Source organism: Carassius gibelio, chromosome B13 (genome assembly GCF_023724105.1).
Source record: "Carassius gibelio isolate Cgi1373 ecotype wild population from Czech Republic chromosome B13, carGib1.2-hapl.c, whole genome shotgun sequence".
In the NCBI taxonomy this organism is placed as follows: Eukaryota; Metazoa; Chordata; class Actinopteri; order Cypriniformes; family Cyprinidae; genus Carassius; species Carassius gibelio.
In genome coordinates, this window is record NC_068408.1 from 5,930,740 (window position 1) to 5,956,161 (window position 25,422).

Genomic DNA, 25,422 nt, shown 5'->3' on the forward strand with positions numbered 1-25,422 from the left:
TACAATCACGCAGATATCATCAGTCTTTGCCCCGTCGAAAGCATCGTCTTGCACGCTGGCGATAAACCGCACATGTTCCACGACTGCAACTCTGATACATGATTCACAGCCTCGAATTCATTACCCATTGTGTTAATGGCGGGTGTTTCATTAATAGGGCTGAACTGTAAATCAAAGAGGCTGTTAATTGGCTTTGTGTCATAATCTCCGTCTAAAGCTGTTCTTCATCCATGTGCCCGTAATGTCTTAACGCCTGAGTTTCCTCTCCACTAATGAGCATAGGCACTGAAGCACAGGAGCCCTAATTTGTTTATGGGCTATTGAAAAAGGTTAGTCCCCCCCAGAGCATGAGTTATGGTACCCTCCCTAATGTGTTCAGGGAGGAGGTAAATACCATGAGCCACGTTTGCAGGGGAGAAAAGATGTAAGCAGCATAAATGATTAATTTGAATGGAGCTGGTTTCAGTGTTGAATGCAGGCGATGTTAGGTCTCTCTCGGGGTGATTCGTGCAAATCTGTTTCTGCTCATGTTTTATGTGAGTGTATTTCCATGCATAATTTGACCTGCAATCCCGAGTTTATCCCGTTAGATAGACCCCTGAGGAGTCAACATAATCTAATCGGACCAAACCCCCTTCAGTGACTCTCTGTGCCCCAACCATAAATGACTTTAAATGTCAGAGTGAGTCTGATCCCTGTGAGGGTCCATTCACATCAGGAGTTTCACACACACACACACACACACACACACACACACTCAACTGTTCTGTTCCTCAACTTAGTGAGCTGCCTTTGTCCACACCCTCTACAAAGGCAGCAACTGCACAAGGAACACTAATACTAGCACAAAGTGTACAGGAGATCCTATTTACAACTGATCTGACATCAGTGTGTTGCTAAACTAACACTATTAGTCATATAACAACCCCAAAAATTGGGTAAAACAATTATTTTAATAAAAAAAAATCTGTATGTATACATATACACATCAAAGTAAAAAGTTTGGGGAAGGTTTTAAGAGTTTAAGTTTTTGATCCTCAAATTAAGAACCGTAATATTGTGAAATATTATCACAAATTATTATTATTTTTAGTGATGCTGAATTTTCAGCAGCCATTACTCTAGTTAATCTGATATGCTTATTTGGTGCTCAATAAACATTTATAAATAATTCATATGTGCTTAATAATTTTGTGGAAGCTGTGTTTATGAATCAATTCAATGCATCCTTTCTTAATAAACAATTTTTTTAGTGACCCCAAAAATTTGAACAATTAAACATAACAACAACAATATAGTCTAAATATATATAAAAACTTTAAATTAAATTAAATTAAATTAAATTAATGCATTTAGTAGACGCTTTTATCCAAAGCGACTTACAGTGAATTCAGGCTATCAATTTTTACCTATCAAAAATAAATATAAATGAATATAAATAAAATAATGAATTAAATATATAAATATTTTAATCTTTATTTATATATATCTATATTTATTTATATTTATATTATATTTATTTATATAAATGAATTGAACTTTATAAATTCGCATAATGGCAATACATGTCATTTTAAACAATACTAGGTAGATTTTTAACTTTTTGAATGATGGAAAAAAGACTGAAGGTTTTATAGGACTTACAGATAAATACACCTAGAAATCTGCACCTAATTTATATAGAATTTACTATATTTAATTTATTTCAGCTCAGCTCACAAGAACACTTAATTTCCCTGAATGCCACCACTTGCTAAATTGATCTGAATTGTATGTAATTCCTCTACCTTGAATTTCTATTCAAATTCCAATTTCACTTCCTGTGAGGCATGGCCAATTCAATTCAAATCCACACATTAATGAATTAAAAGCTAATTCTTCAGTTCAGAACTTTGCCAGACCCTGCTGTCTGTACATCATGGTATAAATGGTAAAGCAGAATCATTATTGGCAGACACATTTCTATATACGGACATACCTTCCAGCCCTAGTCAACACATTTACATACAGAGAGCCTGTGTGTGTGTGTGTGTGTGTGTGTGTGTGTGTGTGTGTGTGTGTGTGTGTGTGTTCCAAAAGGCACATTCGGGCACATCCAGACAGCTCATTTCCATGGATAAAGCTCCAGAGAGCACACTGGGTCAGTCCCTCAGGAGAGCTATCAAACACTACTGATAAAGACTGTGTCAAATCACACCAGTACAAAACCAGAACACTGTATTCATGACAGCACAGGGTAAAGTGCTAATTATAATCATCCAGAAACAATGCTAAAACAAAAGCTCCACAATGAAAAATTTTAAAACAGCTTTCGCTTGCTGTCAGCAACAGAAGTGGGGACTCTGCTTGAGCTCTAAATTTCGCCTTCCGGATCCAATTAATTTTAGGAAGTAAATGAAGTGGTGAAGGGATTTTGGCAAATATTCATTTGGAAGTCTATTCACACGAATAGCAACATGACAAAGCAAACTGCTACTGAAAATTTGTCCCAAAATTATTCAAGTGCAACACACATTTCCACCAGTCTCTTAAAAGTTCACAAACCTGAACAAAAGAACTGGCAAGAAAATTTAAAGTAAACCTTGCTGTAAAAATAAATGAATAAATACATGAATTAATAAATTCTGCAAAAATATATTTTTTGTTACACACATAGTAAATATTAATATAAATATTTACATATTTATATTAAATTATAAGTTATTAGCTAGAACAAATTTTAAAAATAACATATTAAATGTTTACTTGGTATCAAACAATGCATGAAACCAGTCAGTGACTCCGTTGACGTGCACCAATAATGTGATTATTTACAATAACCAGAGTTCACTTAAAGTGACAGTTCACTCAAAATCGAAACATACCCCATGATTTACTCACTCTCCAGCCATCCAATATCAATATCATCTCCAGCCATATCAAAAAATGTCCTGGCTCTTTCAAGCTTTATAATGGCAGTGAATGGGAGTCGAGATTTTTAAGCCCATAAAAGTGCATCCATCCATAATGAAAAGTAATCCACACATCTCCTGGGGATATTTAAAACTTTATAAACCACCATGTCAAGCTTTTCGCTCACCCTACGCCTACATCCTACATTATTACTGGCACTAAAATCTGTATATGCAACATACTGTATTTTACTACAGTTATGGTTGCCATTATTATGAGTTTAATTGCATCAATTTGAAGTGTTGTGTTTAAATGAGGGACAGTTTAATTGCAATACTGCCTGAATCCCATTATAATTGCATGTAAATGTAGTTAATGTTACACAAATATGCACAAGATATTAGCTTTATTGAATTAATACACGTCATAAAAGTTTCTCTCCTACACTTTCTCTCTCTGTCTGGTTTGAGTATTGAGCATTAATATCAGGGTTGATGGCACAACAACAGACTGATGGAGGTCTGAGTCCAGCTCTAAGTGACTCGTGTGTTTTAACACACACACATACACACACAGACCTTGGGCCAGTGTGTATTAATCCAGCTGATTTATGGTTAAATCTGTCACGCTTCAGGAGAGTGTACCCTTTACCTCCATCACCTTAAGGTTCAACAATACACAAGCATGCACAAGCACACTCATGCCGCACATGTTCTCTCACTCTGCTCAAGCATCACATGATATATCCAGTAACATACATGATGCATTTATACCCATATTAGACAACACCTATGGCTTACTACTGCTAAAATAAATGTACATTCATGCTGCATTATGTTTGTTATTATTCTATCGTAAAGACTAACTTGTGTAATTCTTACTGCACAAAAACTAGACAAAGCTTTGCATATTGTGGTTGAACCTCCTTCATTGTTCTATGTCATTAATTATTAATAATATCCTGTGCATTTCAAACATGATCACACCTGATGATTGATAATGCTTCATGATAAAACCAAGCCATACCACAATGATGATGAATTTGCTTCCCTTATGAGCATTACATGCAATATAAAATAATAATAATACTCTCTCTTTAAGATAATAATAATAATCTCTGTAACTGTATAATTACAGTTTGTATTTTTCATAAATAAATGTTTTTCTATTTGCGCAATTTAATTTTAGATGAAATATTGTTTATGCATTTATATATTTATTTATTCATTTAGTAAATAAATAAATATCTGTTTATTTTCCTTTTTGTGATAACTTCTGTATAATTTTATTTATTTATTTATTTACATACACAGTACATATACAATATAAAGATAAATTTTTTTAGCTTCCTATATATTCCTTTCTTTTTCTCTCTATACTGTAACTTGCTGTTTCAAATAAATAAATAAATAAATGTGTTTTATTTCCTTTTTGTGATATCTTTTGAATAAATTATAATTATATATATATATATATATATATATATATATATATATATATATATATATATATATATATATATATATATATATATGTTTTTTATTTTTTTTACAATTAAATTTTATTTATATATATATATATATATATATATATATATATATATATATATATATATATATATATATATATATATATATACATACAATTTGTTTTGTATAATTTATTTCCACAGTTGCACTATAGAAAGATAAGAAATGTAGAGGAAGGAAAAATCATATTTTCTCCGTATGGTGGATGTCTTTTAAATAAATCCATAAATACTTAAATAGATGAATAAATAAATATTTTAAATAAAATAAATTACAAAATGGTGGGAATTAGACCTAGATCCAGACCTAGCTGGAAACATAGCTGTAGTGAAAAACACAAGATGCACAATCAGGTGCTTAACCCCGTCAACTACTGAACTTGAAACAATAAAATCAGGCCTCTTCATGCTTTCCCTGGATGATCCAGCAGGGTGTTGTGGCCTCTTGCCATCAGGATGAGGTAAGACTACAGTAGACAATGACTGGTCATGACCGGATAGTGTTCTAGAGTCTAATCTGTCCATTCCAGGAATGAGTTTGTGACACAATGTGTGTGCCGAAGATAATGGATAAATAATTAATAAAATAAACACCATGGCAAGGACACACACACAAAAGGTTCCACCTGACACAAACTGTGCATCGTGAAAAATCACGCACACACACCCTTTACTCAAGTCCCATTTAGCTGTCAGAAGTCTGGAGAATTTAAAAACCCATCAAAGAACTCCAAAGCTATCGCACACCTCACTAACGCCACTCACATTACTTTTCTCTCATCCTTCTCCATCTGTCTTTCCTCCTCTTTTAGTTTGGCAAGCGACAGAGAGCGATGGTTAGGGACGTTTTAGAAATGTTTGGGCAGAGCCTCAGGGGGAGCCTTCAAGGATACCTAAAAAAATGAGCAAAGCAGCAGGATCCCGACAGGAAGAAGAAAAGCCTTTCTGTTTGAATAGAAGTCTATGGAGAAGACTATAATATGACTATATGTATGACTTAGCATGACTCCTAATATGATAATAATTTTTCTCAATTGCGATTCATATTCATACAGTACAATGCATATGTTAAATTAGTATAATATGTATAGTATAACTTTCATAAAAAATTGTCAAATGCTTAATTTTCATCAAACAGGCTACATTCAATAAAATAAAACTCTAAATAAATAGATGAAGAATTCAGACACAAAAGTGTCCTCTAAGTGCCATCTGAAATTTTCATCTAAAATGAGCATTTTTATTAGACTCCTATGTTTGGGTTCAGTTATTTTACTCTAATGGCAATGTACAAGTCATTTTCTGTGCAAATGCAAAGTTAAATAACTTAAGATAAATATACAAGCCTGATAAAAATTATTATTGTAGAAGACCGTTTCAGGTTGCAATTTCTGAACTCTTAAAATAAGATAAAACATACCTTTTGAATTTTGATTTTTTTTTTTTCTTAACACATGTACCATGATCAGCAAATCTTTCTTCTCAATTCACAAGTAAGAATGTTTACAAATCTGAAGGAGCGCTACAATACACAGTGTCTATATTTCTTTACACACACACATATACATTTCTCTCACTTGATAACTCTTTTGTTGACCTCTTGAACCTGTGCTTCATCTGGAGTGGAGTTCAATCAAAACTAAGGGAACTCTAATGTGTGTGTTTTCACTCACAGGTTCAGCCATTTCATGCCTCTCAATCACCTCTGCAATCCTTCCTCGCTTCTCTTACCCCATCCTTTCTTTTCACACCTTTTCACTTAAACGCCAAACACTTGGAGAGAGTGTTTGCCATCACTGCTGTCGACCGCGGAGCTGTCCGTCACTCAGGGCTGCTGTAGAAGCAGGTCTGTCCCAGAGAGCATTTGGCTCTGATGTGTGCCAATGTGACATATATGTCCAAAATCACCATAAATTAAAGGCAGTGCAATGATTTTACAGATTAAATGATTTATTCTTCCTGTTTTTATGCAGCAGTAATGACAATGAAGTGGATTAAAAAAAAATCCAATCCTTTAAATTAAATTTCCAATCCTTTCCCTCTCTGTCCAACTTCACTTCCTGTCAACGTGCTGTAAATATATATTTTTTTCATATATATTTCAACAGAATTTGCCATTAGCACATAACAGAATGATTTAGTCTTCAAATAGGCAGCATAAAATAATTAATAATATAGTAATATATAAATATATAAGCAATATAATAAAATAAAAAAATAAAATAAAATTCCTGAATCTGTCCCACTTCACTTCCCGTTAACATGCTGTCCCATAATAATAAAAACAAAAATGCAAAAAATAAACGTATATTATTTTGTATTATATTACTTTGTAAAATATTACAATAATAATAGTAACAATAATAATAAATAGGCAGCTTTTAATAAAAAATAATAATAAAAGTTGAAAAAATGTAGTAGTAATTGTGGTACAATTTATAATTCGTTTTCCTATTTTGTATTGATATTTTTAAAAACTGAAATTATTGCTTCATCCGTTTTCTTGGACTTGTTTTCTGTTTTTCTGAGCTTACTGCAATATATTATGAGATTACCTTCTCTAGGAAAGATGCATGTGACACAGCTACCTTTCAGACTTTACACTTGAAGTGCATATATCATGCATTTAAAACACTGCCTATGCGGGCAGCTCACTGGGAATTGGGGTCTTCATCTATCTGTTGACCCGCTAACTCTCTCTCGTTACCCGTGGCTGAACTGCTGACAGTGAGTTCATAGAGGTGGTCACAGGAAAAGGAGGATGAAGGTTGGAGGATTTCAGCTTCGGTCTCCAGGTCACAGACAAACAGACAGACGTGTGAGTTTGTGCATGTCGGCATCTTTCCACACACCTCAAGAAATTCTACCGCATCTGCTTTGAAGTTTGAACTGCTCCTTTCAGAGCTCCTAACAAACCACCGATGTTATGGATTATAAATGAACTAATTATTTGTAATGCTCATTAGCTCCAGGTCCTAATTAGCCTAAATTAATATTGGTTTTGATAAAGACAATGGCGAAGGAAAATTGGCAATTGACCTTCTCTGTTAATCTGGAGAGAAACAGAAGAGAGAGAGACCATAGGTGAATGAAGAAAGTGTGTATAAAATCACAAACTTTCAGCATGACAGTTGAATAAAATGCATACATTGGCTCTGTTCCAAAACCTAGCGAAATGCCTTTGAAGGCACAATTTTTAGACATTTCAAGGCAAAGGGTAGCGCTCAAATACCTTCTTCTTGCAAATGCACAGAGAAGACGGTTCCATAATGGGTCTCAAAAGTGGAAACACTTCAAGAGTGTCAAAGTCATCGTCGGATTTGTTGAATCTTACAGGATTTCTGGGAGACGTGTGTGTTGCGTTCTTTAACGTTCTGTCCAGAAACAAAGATGACATGATGCCAAACCCCCTCAAGAAAGAAGAAAGCCGTAGTGCTTACAACTGTGATGACGAGCGCTTATCGCGATCAACCAAACACTGGACATTTCCACGAATTCCATGAATTCAGCTGTCAGTCTAAATGTCTGGCTATGCGACACTAACTGATCATTGACCACAGTTCCTATGCCAAACTGACTTTGTAATGATTTTGAAAGTTTCTTATGCTTACCAATACTGCATTTATTTAATTAAAACGCAGTTAAAAAAATGTAATATTGCAAAATGTTTAAAATAACTTTTCTATTTACAGTTGTGCTGCTTAATATGTTTGAGGAAACAGTGATGCAGTTTCTAATTAGGGCTGTCACTTTTGTGAAAAAATTATTTTCGATTTTTAAGACATAAGTTCATTGAATCGATTGTAAAATCGATTTTCCATGTCTAAAAAAAGACGTTTCCTTTTTCAACGTCAAATAACCGACGAATGTAAAGAGAGCTTCAGCAATATTTCTTATTTATTGGCATAAAGTTTCGTGCAGAATAACAAACAGCAACAGGATTGCAACATTCTCGAAAAAATATATATGCAGAGAGGATGTTTTTCCATAACAAAAGAAAAACATCACTGCAGGCTTCAACCCGGCTACATTTATGATTTAGGCAATTAAAAAATCTCCAAGATTATTTTAAATAATAATCAATCCATTTCAAACAACTGTTCAAAAAAATGAAACTTTAAATGGACTTGAGAACAGGCCATGTGTGTTTTTTTTTTTATTGAATGTAACCGACACTTAGGCTAGGCGAAAAACAAGTAAAATCAAGTAAATCAACATTTTTGGGGTCCAGAGCAGAGCGTTTTTTATTCATATAAAAATATCTATATGTCCAGCTGTTGAGAAGACACGCTCCAACTGATGTCCCAGGGACACTCAGGTACAGCTGCGCAAGGTGGGGGTATTACTGCCAATTTTCCACCACAAAAGCCGGTCGCTGTCAGCTTGCAATGGTCCTTTTCATAACTCAGAATCTCCTGTAACTAGATGCACGAATGAGGCGAATTCGCGTCTACCGCGCCACGAGACCTCCAGACGCGCGTAAACGTGTCTTTACATTGACTTAACATTAAAATCATTCGCGCCAGACGCTCTATTCGCTTTTGGTGTGAATGCAGCATAAGAGGTCGCTTTCGACATCACTGGGTCTTATAGGCGCGTATTTTCTGTCTAGCTTTCGCAAGGCATACTGCACTTTCGGAATTCTTTATTTTTTTTCCGCTTGTTTGTGAATTTTGTTACATGTATATTTTTTAATTGTTTAATTATTTTAAAATTAATATTGTATTTTAGTAATAATAGTGTAACATATTTGGTTAAAATCGATTCCCTATTCTCATTTTCAAAACTTTTTTTGGTTGGTCCAATCGATTGTGCAATCGATTTTCGAACTAAAAGTGACAGCCCTATTTCTAATTAATCTAATTAATTTGATAAAAAAAAATTCAAAAGAGCAGCGTTTAAATTAAACTTTCTTCTTAATGTAAAAGTCCTTACTGTCACTTTTGATCAATTTAGTGCATCCTTGGTAATAAATGAAATAAAGTAACAGTTCAAAAAATAACAGTTTTAAAAGAAATCTTACTGACTTCAAACTTTTGAATGGTAGTGTATATATTTAAAATAAAAGCAAGCTAAAGCAAAAATAAATAAATAAAAAAATAAAAATGAAATAAAATTTCCAATGCGAAATTAGTGCTCTGGACCAAGTTGTCAGGGCTCCAAAAAGCATGGACATCTATTTTTCCCTATCTCCTGCCTTTCACATCAGAACAAATGCTCAGCAAGACCACTGATAAAGAAGGTTTAGAGCTCTTGAGCTGTCAATCAGCTCGGGAGATGGCCAGCTGTAATTCCAAATTTTGGGGTTGCCAACTTTAGGTTTTTCTACAACCACCAGTCCAGACATGCCCCTGCAGTCACCTCAGAGTACCACAGAGACAACGAGAAACAGAAACCTGTTAAATGTCAAACACTCTCTCCTGCAAGAGATAAGAGGGAGAGCCTCAATTATAGACACATCCCTCCCAACTACCAGCAAACGCTCCCGCACCTCTGCAACACACGAACACAACCCTATCCAGGTCGAAATTAAATGTGGAGAAGCGCTGCACTGCTAGATACTGTCAGATTGAAGACATAATTGCTTGGTCTTTGCGAGCTTAACCTGAATGACAATAAGAATCAATAGAGCAGAAGCGAGAGAGGAGTGGACTGAGAGAATGAAGCGGAGATAAACAGTTGGAAAACAAAGAAAAATCCAAGAGTGAAGCTGGAGATTTGAGCCGCGTGTTTGAGGAGGTGACTCTCTGTGGACACACGAGACCAGTGGATTAACCCCATCAGACAACGCTGCTCCAAATGTCATCGGAGCGGTGAAGGACATGATAACCTTTCAGCACACATGCAAACCCCTCTCCTAAATTCCCACACACTTTAACACTCTCATTATCTGATGGACGCAAATATTCACAGAAAGTGACATGAGAGGCACAAAGTGGCGGAGCACACACAGGTAAAGCCCGCGCGGGTGCTTGTTGTCGTCGGCCGGGCAGAGAGCGGGTCACTGATGTGAGACATCAATTTCCAGGTAGGCTGCTCTCAGCGGCTCCAGCAGGTATCAGCCAACACACACCTGCCTCTGATAAGCAGCTGCCGCAAAATGATCTCAACCACACACACACAAGCGCGCACAACATGCATTATTCACACACACACAGACCAGTACATCCATGCACACCTAAATGGCACACACAGAAATTGGATGAGTCATGCTATTCTTTCAGACATACGCTTTTCCTTGATTTTGCATACTAATTAATCAAATAAAATTGTAAAAACTATAAATGACCGTAAATAAAATCACTAACCAAGGATTAGAATTTCTCTAAGATCTTTCAAGAAAAAATTGGTACTACTACAAGCTGTACTGAATTAGTAAGCAGTGCTTTTTCTCATAATAATATATATATATATATATATATATATATATATATATATATATATATATATATATATATATATATATATATATATATATTTTTTTTTTTTTTTTTTTTTTTTTTAATCAAATACACAAGTTGCATAAGGTTAATTCTGCAAATTACATTTCAGATAGAATAGGTAACTTTATTTTATATTTTTAAAACATAATAAACTCATGCTTGAAAATTGCTATAGGTGTCACATGTATGATCTGTTTTAGTTTAGTTTTCTGTGTTTCCTTTCCCCTGCCTAGTTTACTGGTGGAGATCAAGCTCTTTGAGGAAAGCCCCACCCACACTTCTGGGACTGAGGGTGAGCTGCACCTGGTTTTTTGGTATCATATGGAGGAATTAATGGAAATTTTTCAAATGGACTTAACAGACTGGTTCGGGGAGGTAATTCCTAGTTCTCCTGTGTCTCCGCTGGCTCTGTCCAGCCCTGAATCTCCTGCGTCTCCACTGGTTCCATCCAGCCCTTAATCTCCTGTGTCTACGCTGGTTCCATCCAGCTCAAGTCCTCCAGTATTCCTTCTCAGCCTCCCTCTCCCACCTCTTCTTAAACAAGCCAGTCCCTCAGCTCACCCTCAGTCAGCATCACCTGCATGCTCTGATCTGCCTCGGGACTACCAGTCTCCAGCTCTGCCTTGGCATGAGGATCCCCTGTCTCCGCTTTCAGCCTTCGAGTTCTGGACTCCACCTCAGTCCTTCGACCCATCGGCTCCACCTTGGCTCCTAGCTCCCTCATCTCCACCGTGGCCCATCATTTCACCAGCTCCACCGGCTTCCTCGTCCCTCCGGCTCCGCCTTGGTCAGTTGTTGACCATCTGTCACCTCGGGACTCCAATCCTCTGGCTTCGCCTCATCACTCCGTCCCTCTGGCTTTGTCAGGCTCCTCCTTGCCCTCCAGCTCCACATCCATCCTCAATCTTCTGGAGCCCCAACACCGCCTTGGTTGCCTGAGCCTTCTGCTCCACCTTGGCACTCCCGATCCTCTGAGTCACTCTAGTTCTGCAGCTGCTCTGCTCTATCCTGGGCTCCTACTCCACCGGTGTCATCTCTGTCAGTCAGCCCAATCTCTACCACGGCTCCTCCCACCGTCGACTCAAGCGTGGGCCGCTATCCTGGCTGGCCTCTGGATCTCCATCTGGCTCCGGGCTTCTCCCTCCATCTACTCTGCCCTGGCCCTATGAACTATGCCCATTTCCCATTGCCTGCTCCACAACCGCCTCCTGAACCCCCACCATCCCTCCTCTGTTCGACTATTTTTGTTTGGAGGGGGTTCCGGGAGGGGGAAAACTGTCACATGTATGATCTGTTTCAGTTTAGTTTTCTGTGTTTCTTTTCTCCTGCCTAGTTTGTTTCCAAGGTTTTTGATTCATTAGCTCCACACCTGTTTCAGTTCTCCCAATTAAGTTTCTAGTACTTAAGTTCTGTGTCTTTTCCAGTGGTGTTTTGTCTGCTACTATTTGGATTTGTGTTTTGGTTGTGCCCATTCTCTCCTGTGGAATATTAAAATTACTCTTTTAGTATGATTTCTGAAAGATCATGTGACACTGAAGACTGGAGTAATGATGCTGAAAACTCAGCTTTGTATCACAGGAATAAATGACAATTTGAAATGTATTAAAATAGAGAAACCATAATATTTCACAATAAAACTTTTTTACTGCAACCTTGGTGAGCAGAAGAGATTACTTTCAAAAATACTGAACAGAAGGCTTAGGTAGTGTACTCTTAGTTCTAAAAATAATTTGTAAATCATTTTTAATAGGTTATTAATCATTATTTGATATTTTGAAATAAAGTCAGCCTTGATGAGAATCTGAATATAAAGAATGAGAATATAACATTTCAATAAGTATATAAAATGTTAAAACATTTTATAACATTTACTGTACATCTGATCACATACTCTCCATATAAAAACATTATATTAGCTGTTCTCTCTGGTCTGAAACACAAAGTCGCACTTACGAGTCCTTACTATTCCCATCAAGCCTTATGATACTCGTGTGTGATGTAACAGAGCATCAAGATACAGTCTCAAATGGCTTCGGTCTTCTGTTTCCCCAGAGACGTAACCTTACACACCTGCAGCCTGGGTAAAGGTCAGTCAGTGAGATCATATAATCATCAGCCTGGACAGACAGATACAATACAGCAAAAACTGTCTGGAGACACACACTCACTTTCATTTTTCATAATGGCCTGTCTGAATATTACTGCTTAAATTAAAGCTGAATTTTTTGAATATTTAAAATCCTTTTTCCTGTGCCAGTTTAATAAAGCAACTGCATATTTCTGATGTAATCTGTTTTAAGAATCATATCAGGTCAGAGCCGGGAAAGTGTTTGGTAAAGTGAGCTTACTACTGCAAGAGCGTCTATGAACACTTCCAAATGACCCCAATCAATTACACATTAGAGTCAGCATCAGAAATATGCAAGCCCTTATAAATCATAAGACAATGATGGGGTCACCGAGAGAGGGGGGTGGGGGATAGAAGTGCCGAAGGACACACTGTCTTTAATCTCAGATTTAATGCAAATAAAGCAGTAATATTTACTTAATTTTATGGGATAGACAACTAATGTACACTAGCTGATGATCTAAATAGATTGTCAATAACTTATGTCAATATATACTGTATAAAACTGATAGCTGGATGATTTTGTGGTTTATTCATTAATCTATTAAGAGGTTGCTATGTTATAGAACTCAAGAAACATAATGGAATTCTCAGTGATGCTTCAGCTCAATCCTGGATGTTCCACTCAACTAGAGAATAAAGACACAAATGAGACAGCTGTTGATATGTAGCAAGACAACAGAACTAAGATTAATATCACAGCACAGACAACCAACTCATGTAAGAATCTGACGAGACCATATCTGGTATTTGACTGCAGATTTCGGCTTGAGAAAAATTTGAGAACTTGAGATCTGTTCTAAACCTCTAGAGAAGACACGTGTGAGTTTCGACACTTCTTCCTCAGTATTAAAAATTTAACTTAAAGAATTAAGCAAAAGTCTCACTTGCTTTCTGTTTAATTAATGAGTAACGACTAAGAAAATAAAGAGTATTCTTTGCTTTAGGGGTTTATAGAAACTTCAAAAGGTAGACCGTCCTCAATCCAAGCAAATTCTCTCCTAGAAAATACAAATACACTGGAACAACAATATTCTGTACTGTAAAATTTTGGGGGCACTGTGAAATGACCATGTTGAATAAACAAGACTACAACAATTGCAGTTAATTATTACACTTTCCAATAAATTCCTATTAGTTAACATAAGTTAATGCATAAACAATTTCTTAGAATGAGCAACATTTAAATAATGTTTACAGACACAACTTTTACCAATGACCCAGAGTTCTCGATCTCGTGTGAAAAGCCCCCATGTGTTCTGCACACATGAACAGGAACACACACTATACACCAAAGGCCTGATGGAGAGAGTGTTTACAGACAGCATTCAAAAGTACAGCATTATCTCCTTGAGTGAGAGCGAAGGAGCATATATGTTGTCATCATTTTAAGTTACTGGAAACTAGAGTGACCTGAAGTTTAAGGCCACAATGCTGATAGTGCATGGGTCGATTCTTAAAGTACAACCCTTTTTTACCAGTCCAGATCTTTAGCCACCAGGCAGCACTGCCTTTTCTTGCTTTATTTTTAAACAGGATCTGTATTTATTGAAAGTCTGCCTCCTTAAAGCCAGAGTTGAAGCAGCCACCTGAACTTGGCCAACTATCAACATCCAGCCAAAGATATGACTGACTAGCAATTTACTACATATCTGAGGGAATTTTTTTTCAGTGTGTATAGATAGATCAATTAGACAATTGGTGCGGAATAAAAGATTAAACAATGAATGAAAAAAATATGCATGCATATATGTCTTAAGTCGCTGGGGTATATAATAGCCAAAAAAACATTGTATGGGTCAAAATTATCGATTTTTCTTTTATGCCAAAAATCATTAGGATATTAAGGAAAGATCACGTTCCATGAAAATATTTTGTAAATTTCCTACCGCATTGCTAAGAACTTAATTTGAACAACTTTAAAGGTGATTTTCTCAGTATTTAGATTTTTTTTTTTTTGCACCCTCAGATTCCAATTTTCAAATAGTTGTCTCTTGACCAAATATGGTCAGATCCTAATAAGCCATACATCGATGGAATGTATTTCGGATGTTGTATAAATCTCAATTTGCATGGAACAACATTAATATATAGAATAATTTCATTTTCAGGTAAAACGGTGTCATTAAAACCCTTGAGGCAATCAGTGTGACCCATACTATCATATCATTCAGCAGCCAAATAAATCACTTCCTTCATCATCATAATCAGTTCCTCTAAGGTGAGTCTCCATAACACATGGCACTGTTTTAAACTAGCTTCTAAATGAGACGAGAACTTACTGCCATACAGAACCTGAGGCCGTAACTACTGAAATAATTGCTCCAAGCTCTAAGAAATAAACTGTTTAACAAGGCCACTCATTTAGCTGTCAATCACAGAGTCATTTACATTTGAGAAAGCAGGACCGCTCAAAGGAAAGCTTTTTCCTGAGGAAATTTTCTTCAATACAAATCAACTCAACAAAGCTTTGGAGTGATTGTCTTTCCAACAGGTATGAATTTTCTCTTTTAAAATTCACTATTTGAGAAAAACTATATTCCATGAAGCATTGAGAACCATTATATGTAGCCAGAACCTCAATTTATTTCTATAGAGACCTTCTAAGTGATTAAATAATTGAGTGGATGAATTGAATTCAAATACAGATTAAAAACAGCTAATGCAGCTGCTAATTCTATATTACAGTTCACCCAAAAGTAAAAAGTCATCTTTAACTTAACATCATGTCATTCCAACCCAAATTATTTTCATTACATCCTTCCATGAAGTGCAAAAGGGCAAAACCTTTGGAAAGTGGTTGGTGATTTTTTCTTCTCAAGCTTTAGAACTACAAATGGCACCAGTAGGTTATGCATGAATGGATGTTAAATTATATTGCCAAAAAATACAAAAGGCACCATAAAAATAGTCCATATGACCAGTGCGCTTTATTACTTCTGTCTTCTGAAGCCACACAATGTCTCACAGACAGACCAAGGACTCAGAATTAGTTCAAAATTGGCTCAAAATGTTTTGGTTAGTAAGTTTTATTATTTTTTTTTTAAAGAAAATATCTTATGGTCACCAAGGCTGCTTTATTTGGTCAAACAATTTGGTACAGTTAAAAAACCATAATATTGCAAAAAATACATAACATTTTCAACTGAATAGAAAAAAAAGACTCCTGTGATAGCAAAACTAAATTTTAGCAGTCAATGCTGAAATCATTTTAATATGGCGATTTGCTTTTTTTTTTTTTTTTTTCTTTGCTGATTATTATAAATGTTGAAAACTGTTTTGCTGCTTAATCTTCTTGTGAAAAGGATAACATTTATTTGACATACAAATACAAATAGACATACGAACTGTGTTTATATTCACTATTAGATTAATCAAAATTTATAATTAATAAAAAAGTTTTTATTTTAAATCTAACTAACCAAATCTTTTAAAATCAACACGAGTGGCTGAAGTATAAAGACATAACTTTGTCAATCCAAACACTGGTAGTGAACTGTTAGACATTATCATTATGCTTGAGATTAATAACTTTGATAGTATTCACCCTGAGGTCAATTCCTGCCCCTTTATTTTTCAATTAGAAAAGCCAAGGAGCTCATTACAGAGAAGACTTTAACATGCAAAATGTGGCCCTCACAGACACACTCATACATGCATTAATGCAATTGCATATGATTATTTTCATCTCAGCAAAAGGAGAACGTGCACGTGGGAGCGAGAGAGACCGAATGTGTGAGGCTTAATTGCCATGTTGAAACTAAGACTGACAGAACAAGTGGATCAAAATAAAGTGGATTATCAGATTAAAGGGTTTTGCCGCATGCACATCTTAAGTTAAATACATCCTAAACTTCCTCTGGATTCACACACTGTTAAATTACCACATACACACAGCGCAAATCAAGAAGAAAGGTACGTGATCTGTTAAATGTTCATTATTCAGCAGGTGTTTATCATCATGTTTGTTATCTTTTTTTTATAAGTGCACAAAGTTTTGTTGTTATTATGGTTGTATCCCAAAAAAGTAGACCCTTTACAGATTCGGTTGATGTGTTGCTCTTATCTGTACGATTAAAACTGAAAGTGTAATTTAAGTTCTTTTCGGGGTTATCAGGAGAAAATGACTCATAACGCGTATATGCGTTAATCGACTCCAGAGGGTTAATGTGACATTATGGGAGAAACATTTCATGTACACTAACTGATTTGAGAAATTTCTCCATATGGGATCTCAGGTATCCTTGCAAAAAGTGCTAGGTTTCAAGTCTGTACTTGTGTGTTAAGGGAAGCAACAGAGGCCGTCTGTTCAGAGACTCTGAAAACAACATTCTTTTTTTTTTATGTGAAAATTCAATCTCTTTCTTTTGAATCTGAATGTTTTATGCATATGACTTGAAAACAAGCCAAATCTGTTTTCTTTCATTTTTGAGTGTGATTTTTAAATGAGTGTATAATTGAAAGGCTGTTATAGTAAATATGTGGGAGTGTGCACAAAAAACATTTACATGCAGTTCCACATTACTCATCCACAATAAATAAACATGACCAAGCTTTACCCAGTATTCCAGCATACTTCTATGGACAGAAAAACACCCAAAACAGTCTAACACCAGCAACACAATCTAAGTGTGCTTCTATAGTCACAGAGTAACCTATCAGATCACAGTGACTCAGCTGGACAGACAAGGAACCTAATCCCACCAATCAAAGGTCACAGAAATCTGACCAGTGAGGATTGAGTATCCAACTCCTTTTTGGACTCATTGTAATACTTGGCACTTACCTCTCACACATAGCCTCACATAGTCAGAAACAAAATGTTTTATTATATTATGTATTATATTATATTATTATTCTAGAAAATTATTCTGTTCTAACAAAAACAAAACAAAAAGTTCATAGTTCTTTAGGAATCCTTCAACGTGTGGTTTAAAGAGTCCAGAAACCAATAGAAAAATCTATAAATTAACATCAAAATCCAACTCAATGATCCCACACATTGTACAACTAACCAAACTATGCTACAAAGAATCACTGGAAATCATTTCTTTTTAAGCATGTATAAACAGCAGTAACTGTAAAGGTCAGGTCAGGACATCACATTTATCTGATTCTATAACAGCCTGATGTAACCCCAGAGCTGAAATCAAGAAAAGACCCTCTATATCCCAGAACAAACTAGACCCCAAAAGGTCCAGATCCAAACCAAAATATAAGAACAAGGTTGTCCATTTCAATCAACTTAATGCTCTGAGCTACTTTATTTTTGCTAACTAGCATTGGATGTCTTGCACATTTTCTGCAATGGTTAGGATACAATGTCAAGTCAAGTAATTGCCATTATGAATCAGATTGTCTGAAACCAAAGACCAAGACGAATATCCAGACTAAGGGCCCTATCATATACCCAACACAATGTGATGCCTGGCAAGAAATTAGCTAGTTTCAGCCTGGCGTGGTTTGATTTTCACGTCCAGTACCATGTTGTTTAAATAGTGAACGCACTTGCGCACATCTGTTCACCCATGGGTGTACTGGTCTGAAGGCGTAGATCATGCAATCGCGTGGTGTTTCCATGCTTTTTCCGTGTGCGTTTGCGATGACGTAAGGTGGCTGCAAACGCACCTAGGTACGATTGAGTGTGAAAGCAGACCAATGTTGCAGATGGCACAGGGAACAATCACGCTCGGGCTCGGACCACAGCCCAGTGTGAAAGCCCCCTTATATGTCTTCAAACTCTGGTTCACCTAAGTGGTGCATTTGTGTGCTCTTAATGAAGTCTTCCAACTCCTCTCAGTGGTAGCAGCAGACCGCTGTTAAACTAACATTATAATTATCTGCAGTATGCCCTTTATCCAAAGCCAAACAGGCCTGAAGTATTCTGTCATTTAAACAGATGAATGCATGTGCTACAGTTAGCTAATTGACTAATTAGTCTAATTAAGCCACTTGCCAATTTGGGAGTGAGCACACAGAGGCGTCTCAGCGGAATTTTCCAGATAGCAGAAAGGAGAGGGTCGTAAATTGGCTGGCTGATAAACTACTGCAGTGAGACACCAGCTTTAAGCACATACAAGCAGTATGGATACTGAAGGCAACGGTAACATTTACCACAGACCATGTGCCAACAGCAACAGTACCAATATGTACATTCAGAAAGTCATAAATTAATAATAGGACACAAAAGGTGTGTTCCAGAAATTGAACACAGGTAAGCAGTGTTTGCAACTCCCTAAAGGACTGGTGCACTGTCAAATCTCTGCAAAGTGGTCATATTAAACATAAGACCATTGCATGATACCTAAAATAATAATAATAATAATAACAATCATAGTCATAATACTTATATGCCTTAAAATAAAATAAAATAAAGTGCATTTGGATATGCCCTAGGCAAAGCGGGAATTTAGAGATTAGCAAAGATAAAAAAAAATTGAAAACTTTGAATTATGCATATACACACACTCCAGTGAAAAGTCTGTGTCTCCATCGAGTCATGAGTGTGAACGTGCTGGTTTGCAAGCATTTATTAGTGTAAGTGTGTGTGTTTGTGTTGGGGTTTGCCAGTGAGTGTGTGTCTTTTGGAAGTCCTCCAGTACGAGGACATCTGCGCTACTAATAAACTATAACTCTGACAAATTGGCACTGTCCAATCATCCGCCCTCTCCATGAATAAGCCATCAGAGTCATCCAATCAGACATGGCTGACGGCTCCAGCCACCAATCAGAGTCAGGCAGGGCAGAGAGGACACACAGGGCACGCTGACACTGCTGTGGGTGGAAATGAACCCTGACTGAACCGACGCTGGTCTGGGAACAGCTTGTCACATCCTAATCAATCTTAATATACAGAAATTAACATAGTAGGGTCTGAACAACTACAATTTTTTTACTGGTCACATAAAAAGTAGTCAACTAGTTGTGAGTTCATTGTTAACCTCATGTAAATGTCTCATCAAACAACATGCAGCATCAGCGTCTTTGCTGTTCAACGCTGCGTTGATGGAGAGTGTGAGTGGCTCTTTAATGCATCATGACAGATCGCTGTAGCAGCATGTGAACTGATCATCTCTTCCTCTTTACTAGAAATAGCACAAAATAAACATAAATGAACATCAGAAGGTATCTTTTTTTCAACTGCAAAAAAAAAAAAGGTGTAAAGTGAAGTAACGCCCTGTAACGAGTTATAATGCATTAGAGGTGCAGTAGTGAGCCCTTCTAAAACACATTTAAACACTAACTGCTTGTTTGAGATGGTTCAGGTAAAATGGGCTGGATGGCAGAATTCTGAGATTTTATGGATAAGTGAGGTATAAGTGTATTTGCGGTTCAGAGAGCCTCCTATCAGCGAAGGGGCCCGATATATCTATTTTAAAACCAACTCACGACAACACGCAGCAAGGTGATGAAAACCCTGACACTCTCAAATTGCCCTGTCAATCATCAGGGTCTCTAGAAAATGCTGAAATACATTCAGGCACAGACAGAAACGTAAAGACAGAGACTGTTAGAGTAAAACACCGCTTGAGACCAAACACACAGAGTTAAATCTAAACCAACTATTCAACACACCAGAAAAGGAGTATTCCTAATTCTGCTGCAGTCATGTACTTCTCTTCTCAGCCAATGATGCAGTATCACAAAGACTGGTTTCCTGACACTGTCCTCATCTTTTTAAGGCGCTGAGGAAAGTAGTTGCAGTTTAATGTAATTCTTTATGATAAAATGTTGCAATTAATGCTTCAATCTATAAAAAAAATGGCTAACATTCAATGCTGCATTTCGGTATAATGCACCAAATGCACAAAAAAAAGTTTACGCTTTTCAAACCTAAGGCAGGAGAAAACGTATAAAGTCAAAGTATTTAAGTGTTTTCGCTCTTGTTACTCCTTATGAGATTTTTATGAAGACAAAGCACTTTTAGGCCTAAAACAGCACAAGTGCTTTATTCCAAATATAGTTCTGTTCTAAATAAGCGTTTATCATGCTGTCCATAACAAGCAATAGGTTAAAAAACAGACGAAAATAAGGAACAGTGAGAAAAACTGCAGACTGAGGGTCAGATAAGAGCACAAAAGCAGCTTATGCTAACAAGAGATCAAAAGGTTAAATAAACATGCATGCTCTTCAACCTAAAGACAGGAACACAATGAATAAGGGAAGAAGAAGTGTAGAAAGAGGAGAAATTGGAAGTATACAGTAGACAGCAAGGAGGAATTAACGTCCTTTATAAAATGAAAATGCTTTCCATTAACATATATGTCAAAATATGCATGGCTGTAGATCCAGTGCTTTACAGAATATGAAAATTTTAAATGAGTGTTTTAGCATGCAACCTTAAACGTTCCACAAAAAAATAAATAAAATAAATTACCTCTCAAATATTTAGTTCACTGTATTATCTTAAAAAATGCCATTACCACATGATTTCATGTATAAACCATTTCTGCAGATACTTGTAGCAAACATAACTATTCATACTGCATACTCTTTGCCATCATAATGCCCATTTTTCTAATATGTGTCTTTTGCTTAGTTTAAACAACTGAGTAATCTAAAAGTCAGGCCAAACATGGTCCATTCAGCAAATGGTAGTACAATCACAAAAACTGAAAAATAAGTTCATTTGTGAGAATGTGTAGAAATATCCATCCGTGTGTGCACAGATAGAGCAGAGTGTGTGTGTGTGTGTGTGTGTGTGTGTGTGTGTGTGTGAGTCACTCACCCACTGGTGTGTTCTCATAGATGAGCAGGAACGACTGGAAGAAGTAATTCTGGAAACGAGGCGGCTGATTAGAGGCTGGAGGGGAGAGAGAGCGAGACATGGGTCTTAATAAGAGAAAACACACAGTTACAGCTGTTACATGAGACTGCAAACAGAAAATGACACTGATGAACACATCAAATGAACACTCTCAATGTTGAGCCGTTTCCAGTCAGGATGAGGGTTGTGTGAGGGCTTGGTGTATACAGTATGTGTATACAGAATATTAAAATAAAATGTTCTGAAAAGGTTCCTTGTTCTGCTGTTTCTTCAGGGAAAGATACAATTGTGTACAAGGTTCTTGAGTTTGCTGGTTCTTTGCAGTACTAAAAAAACACAATGTTATTAACTAGACTAAATTTTGCAATAGCTCAGATTTTTCCCAGTAACAAGCAATTTTTAAGCAATAAATAGCCTTACTGTCACTTTTGATCAAGTTAATGCATTGCTTTATTCAGAAACAATGCATTAACTTGATCAGAAGTGAAAGTAAGGATATGTATAATCTTACAAAAGGTTTATTTTTTCTAATAATTAAATGCTGTTCTTTTTAACTTTCTATTCAACAAAGAATCAGTTTACACAAAAATATCAAGCAGCAAAAAACTGTATTCAGCATTCTTAAATGTTTCTTGAGGAAAAAATCAGCATTAGAATGATTTCTGAAGGATCATGTGACACTGAAGACTGGAGTAGTGATGCTGAAAATATATATACACACACATTAGTGTGTGTGTGTGTGTGTGTGTGTTTGTGTATGTGTGTGTGTGTGTGTGTGTGTGTGTGTGTGTGTGTGTGTGTGTGTGTGTGTGTGTGTGTGTGTGTGTGTGTGTGTGTGTTATAAAAAAAAATATGTAAGCATATTTTAAATATATAAATGCCCTTTTAAATATACAATATACTTTTAAATGTACAACAGTTTTTACAGCGGAACATTTCTTACTTGAATTCCCCAACACTAGCAATCAATATTTCACTACTACACACTTTGCTCTGACATGTGTAAACTTCCCCATCTGTGCTTGTTGTGTGCGAGGCATGTTTCCCCAGTGTATATACGCGTGTGTGTGTTCTCTTTCCAGGGGTAGCAGGAGACAAGCAGATTTGTCAGGAAGATCAGGGGAGCTTTGATCGTGTGCATGGGTAGTGGGCCACAGAGACAACACACACTCCAGAAAAGGGCTTGTGCATGTGTGTGTTTGAAGTGCTGGTGTCTGATAGGGTGAATCACTTTTTGACTACGCTTTGAACGCGGCAAGAACAAACCAGGGAGAGAGAGAGAGAGAGAGAGGGAGATGTAGAGCAAGAAACGAAAGCTATCGACTGTGTATCCGCCAATACGCAGTAACTAGAATCAATCTAGAGAAACACGTCAGCCCGTGTTAATTACTGAACCATTAAAGAATGGCAGCAGAGATTAAAACGAGTTTTAGGTGTGTGACAAACTGGATCACAGATTTAATGAGAGTTCCTTTCAGCCAAAAGCGAAGCCTGTCGCATCTGTCCCGGCTTCAGCTCCAGATCTTTACACTGTCATTATAAAATTAATAATCATATCATTATTGTTGCTAAATGAAATTTCCTTTGAGCCCCATGCATTGAAATTAAATTGTAATGAATACTGAAATTAATATGATTTAATTGAATTTTCACACTTAAGACTAAGGCATGTTTCACCCATCCAATGTCGGCAACCTATAACTGACGTGTAATTTATTTCAGCGCATAAAGCTGTGTGCAAACAATAAAAGATGCTGTTTTTGCAGGCAGTAAAAGGAGGTAAAAATGCATTAAAAGCACATGTGAATCAATAATGCTTTCACCGCTAAGCCAAGTTTTGTTGTACTTCACATAATGGTTAAAAAATATGGTCAAAATACACTTTAACCAATTTATCAACACACGCGTTACAATACAGTTAAGCTTACACTTTGGGGTTTGTAATAGTTCTCAATGGCCTGCTCTTGGCAATTTGATAATTTATAGCCATTATCAAAGAAAAACTGTGTCGTAATGAAAGCTCTACAGATGCCTGCGGCTGCTGTTACGCTGCTTACACCGCTGCAGAGCCAGGATAGCTGATGTTTTCCCATTGTGACATTGACTGAGAGTCTTTTGAGTGAACAGGTCAGACAGAACCTCCATCATATCAGATCTCTTCACAGACACCATCATTTTTATGAAGACACCTCACCTCTCTTCCACTATTTACCTTAAAAAGTTCACCACAAAAAAGGAAAAAGGAAAATCTTATTCTTCCAGTTCTTCCAGTTTATTTTGTGCATATAAGCACCAATAGGGCAAAAAACAACTGTTGTATTGTTTTAGGGCAAAAAGAAAGATTTTCAGTGAATAACCACTTGAATTTCTGTTGGTCTGTTTTTCACAAAAAGCTTCAAATCTACCAAATTATTCAAAAGACTTGAAATATGGCATACAAGTCCTATGGACTACTTTTGTGACATTGTTGTGGTCTTTTTTTTTTGGCACTTGATTGGTCTTGACTAAAACTAAAAAAGACCACAAAAGAACCCATACAGCAATCAATAATTGTGCACTACTCTGAAAGTATTCTGAAGCCAAACAACAGCTGATATATAGGCTGTTATTCACTGGAAATCATGCATTGATATGTTCACATTTATAAATATATGTATATATATATATATATGTGTGTAAACAGAAAGGAGATTTGAAGTCAGTGTAAAAATTCACCCTATCTAATTTCTATTGATCTTATTGTGAACAATTAATTCATGCATATGTTTTCTTTTTTGATCAAAATCTATGGCGGCCGAGACGTGCAAAGCAAATTACAATTCTGAAAACAAAATAACAAATTTTGACTTCCAGTCACTTGTCTCTGCCTCCATCCAATCAACAACCAATGGATAGAATAAAATCCTGCCCTGTATTTTCTTCTTTTTTGATAATCCGTTTAACTCATATATAGGTACATCACATTATGGACATAAATGTTGGTTTAAATAGTTTTTAGTCATCATTTTTGAGTTAAGTCCCATCTTTTTAACTCCATGGTGCATAAACAGATTTTAAAATGAATATACAAATTAATAGCAACCAATGAGCAAAAACATCCCTTGAGAGTGTTTGAAGAGCTCAAATGATGCAAATGATAACATCAAATTTTAGCCTGTTCATCACACAAAGCTAACACATGCCATCAAAAGACTAGAAATATAGTGCAGAAGTTACTTTTCATGATACTTTCATGATGTGTTTTTGTCCTTGTGGAAGTTTGACAGTCATGGTCACTAAGAAAAAGTTTGGATAATGATTTTATTCTTTTTGTGAACTACTCCTTTAAATTCTCTCTCTCTCTTTTGAGACTAGAAGTGTTTAACATTCAGTCTCGAGTTGTTCAGGGGTTCAGGGCTCAAACTCCCTCCCTAATTTACCTCCATTTCATTTAACCCTCAAAACCCTGAACCAATCCCAGAGAGCTAATAACCATGAGAGAACAGCTCCCACAGGACCTATGAGAGACAGAGCGAGCGAGGCCGATTCATGAAGAAAGATGGAGTGTGTAAATGATTGAGAGAGGTTCGGCGAAAGAAAAGGACACAGACAGGAAGAGGAAAGAGAGGGCAGCGAATTATAAACTCCTGTGGTCTGATGTTAAGGGGCAGAGACACTGTGTTGT

At 36.3% G+C, this 25,422-nt stretch overlaps 1 protein-coding gene across 2 annotated transcripts in view; it reads right to left on the bottom strand.

Annotated features, from left to right (window-relative positions):
* The window catches only part of cdh23 (cadherin-related 23), a 226,438-nt gene that overhangs the window by 182,013 nt on the left and 19,003 nt on the right, over positions 1-25,422 (bottom strand). For both annotated transcript variants that reach the window (XR_008156620.1, XM_052573041.1), the window contains exon 3: positions 21,720-21,794. Coding sequence is in view for 1 of the 2 variants with exons in the window: in XM_052573041.1 (XP_052429001.1) it covers positions 21,720-21,794 (75 nt within the window). In the remaining variant the exon portion in view is untranslated. The remainder of the gene's footprint in view (positions 1-21,719; positions 21,795-25,422) is intronic.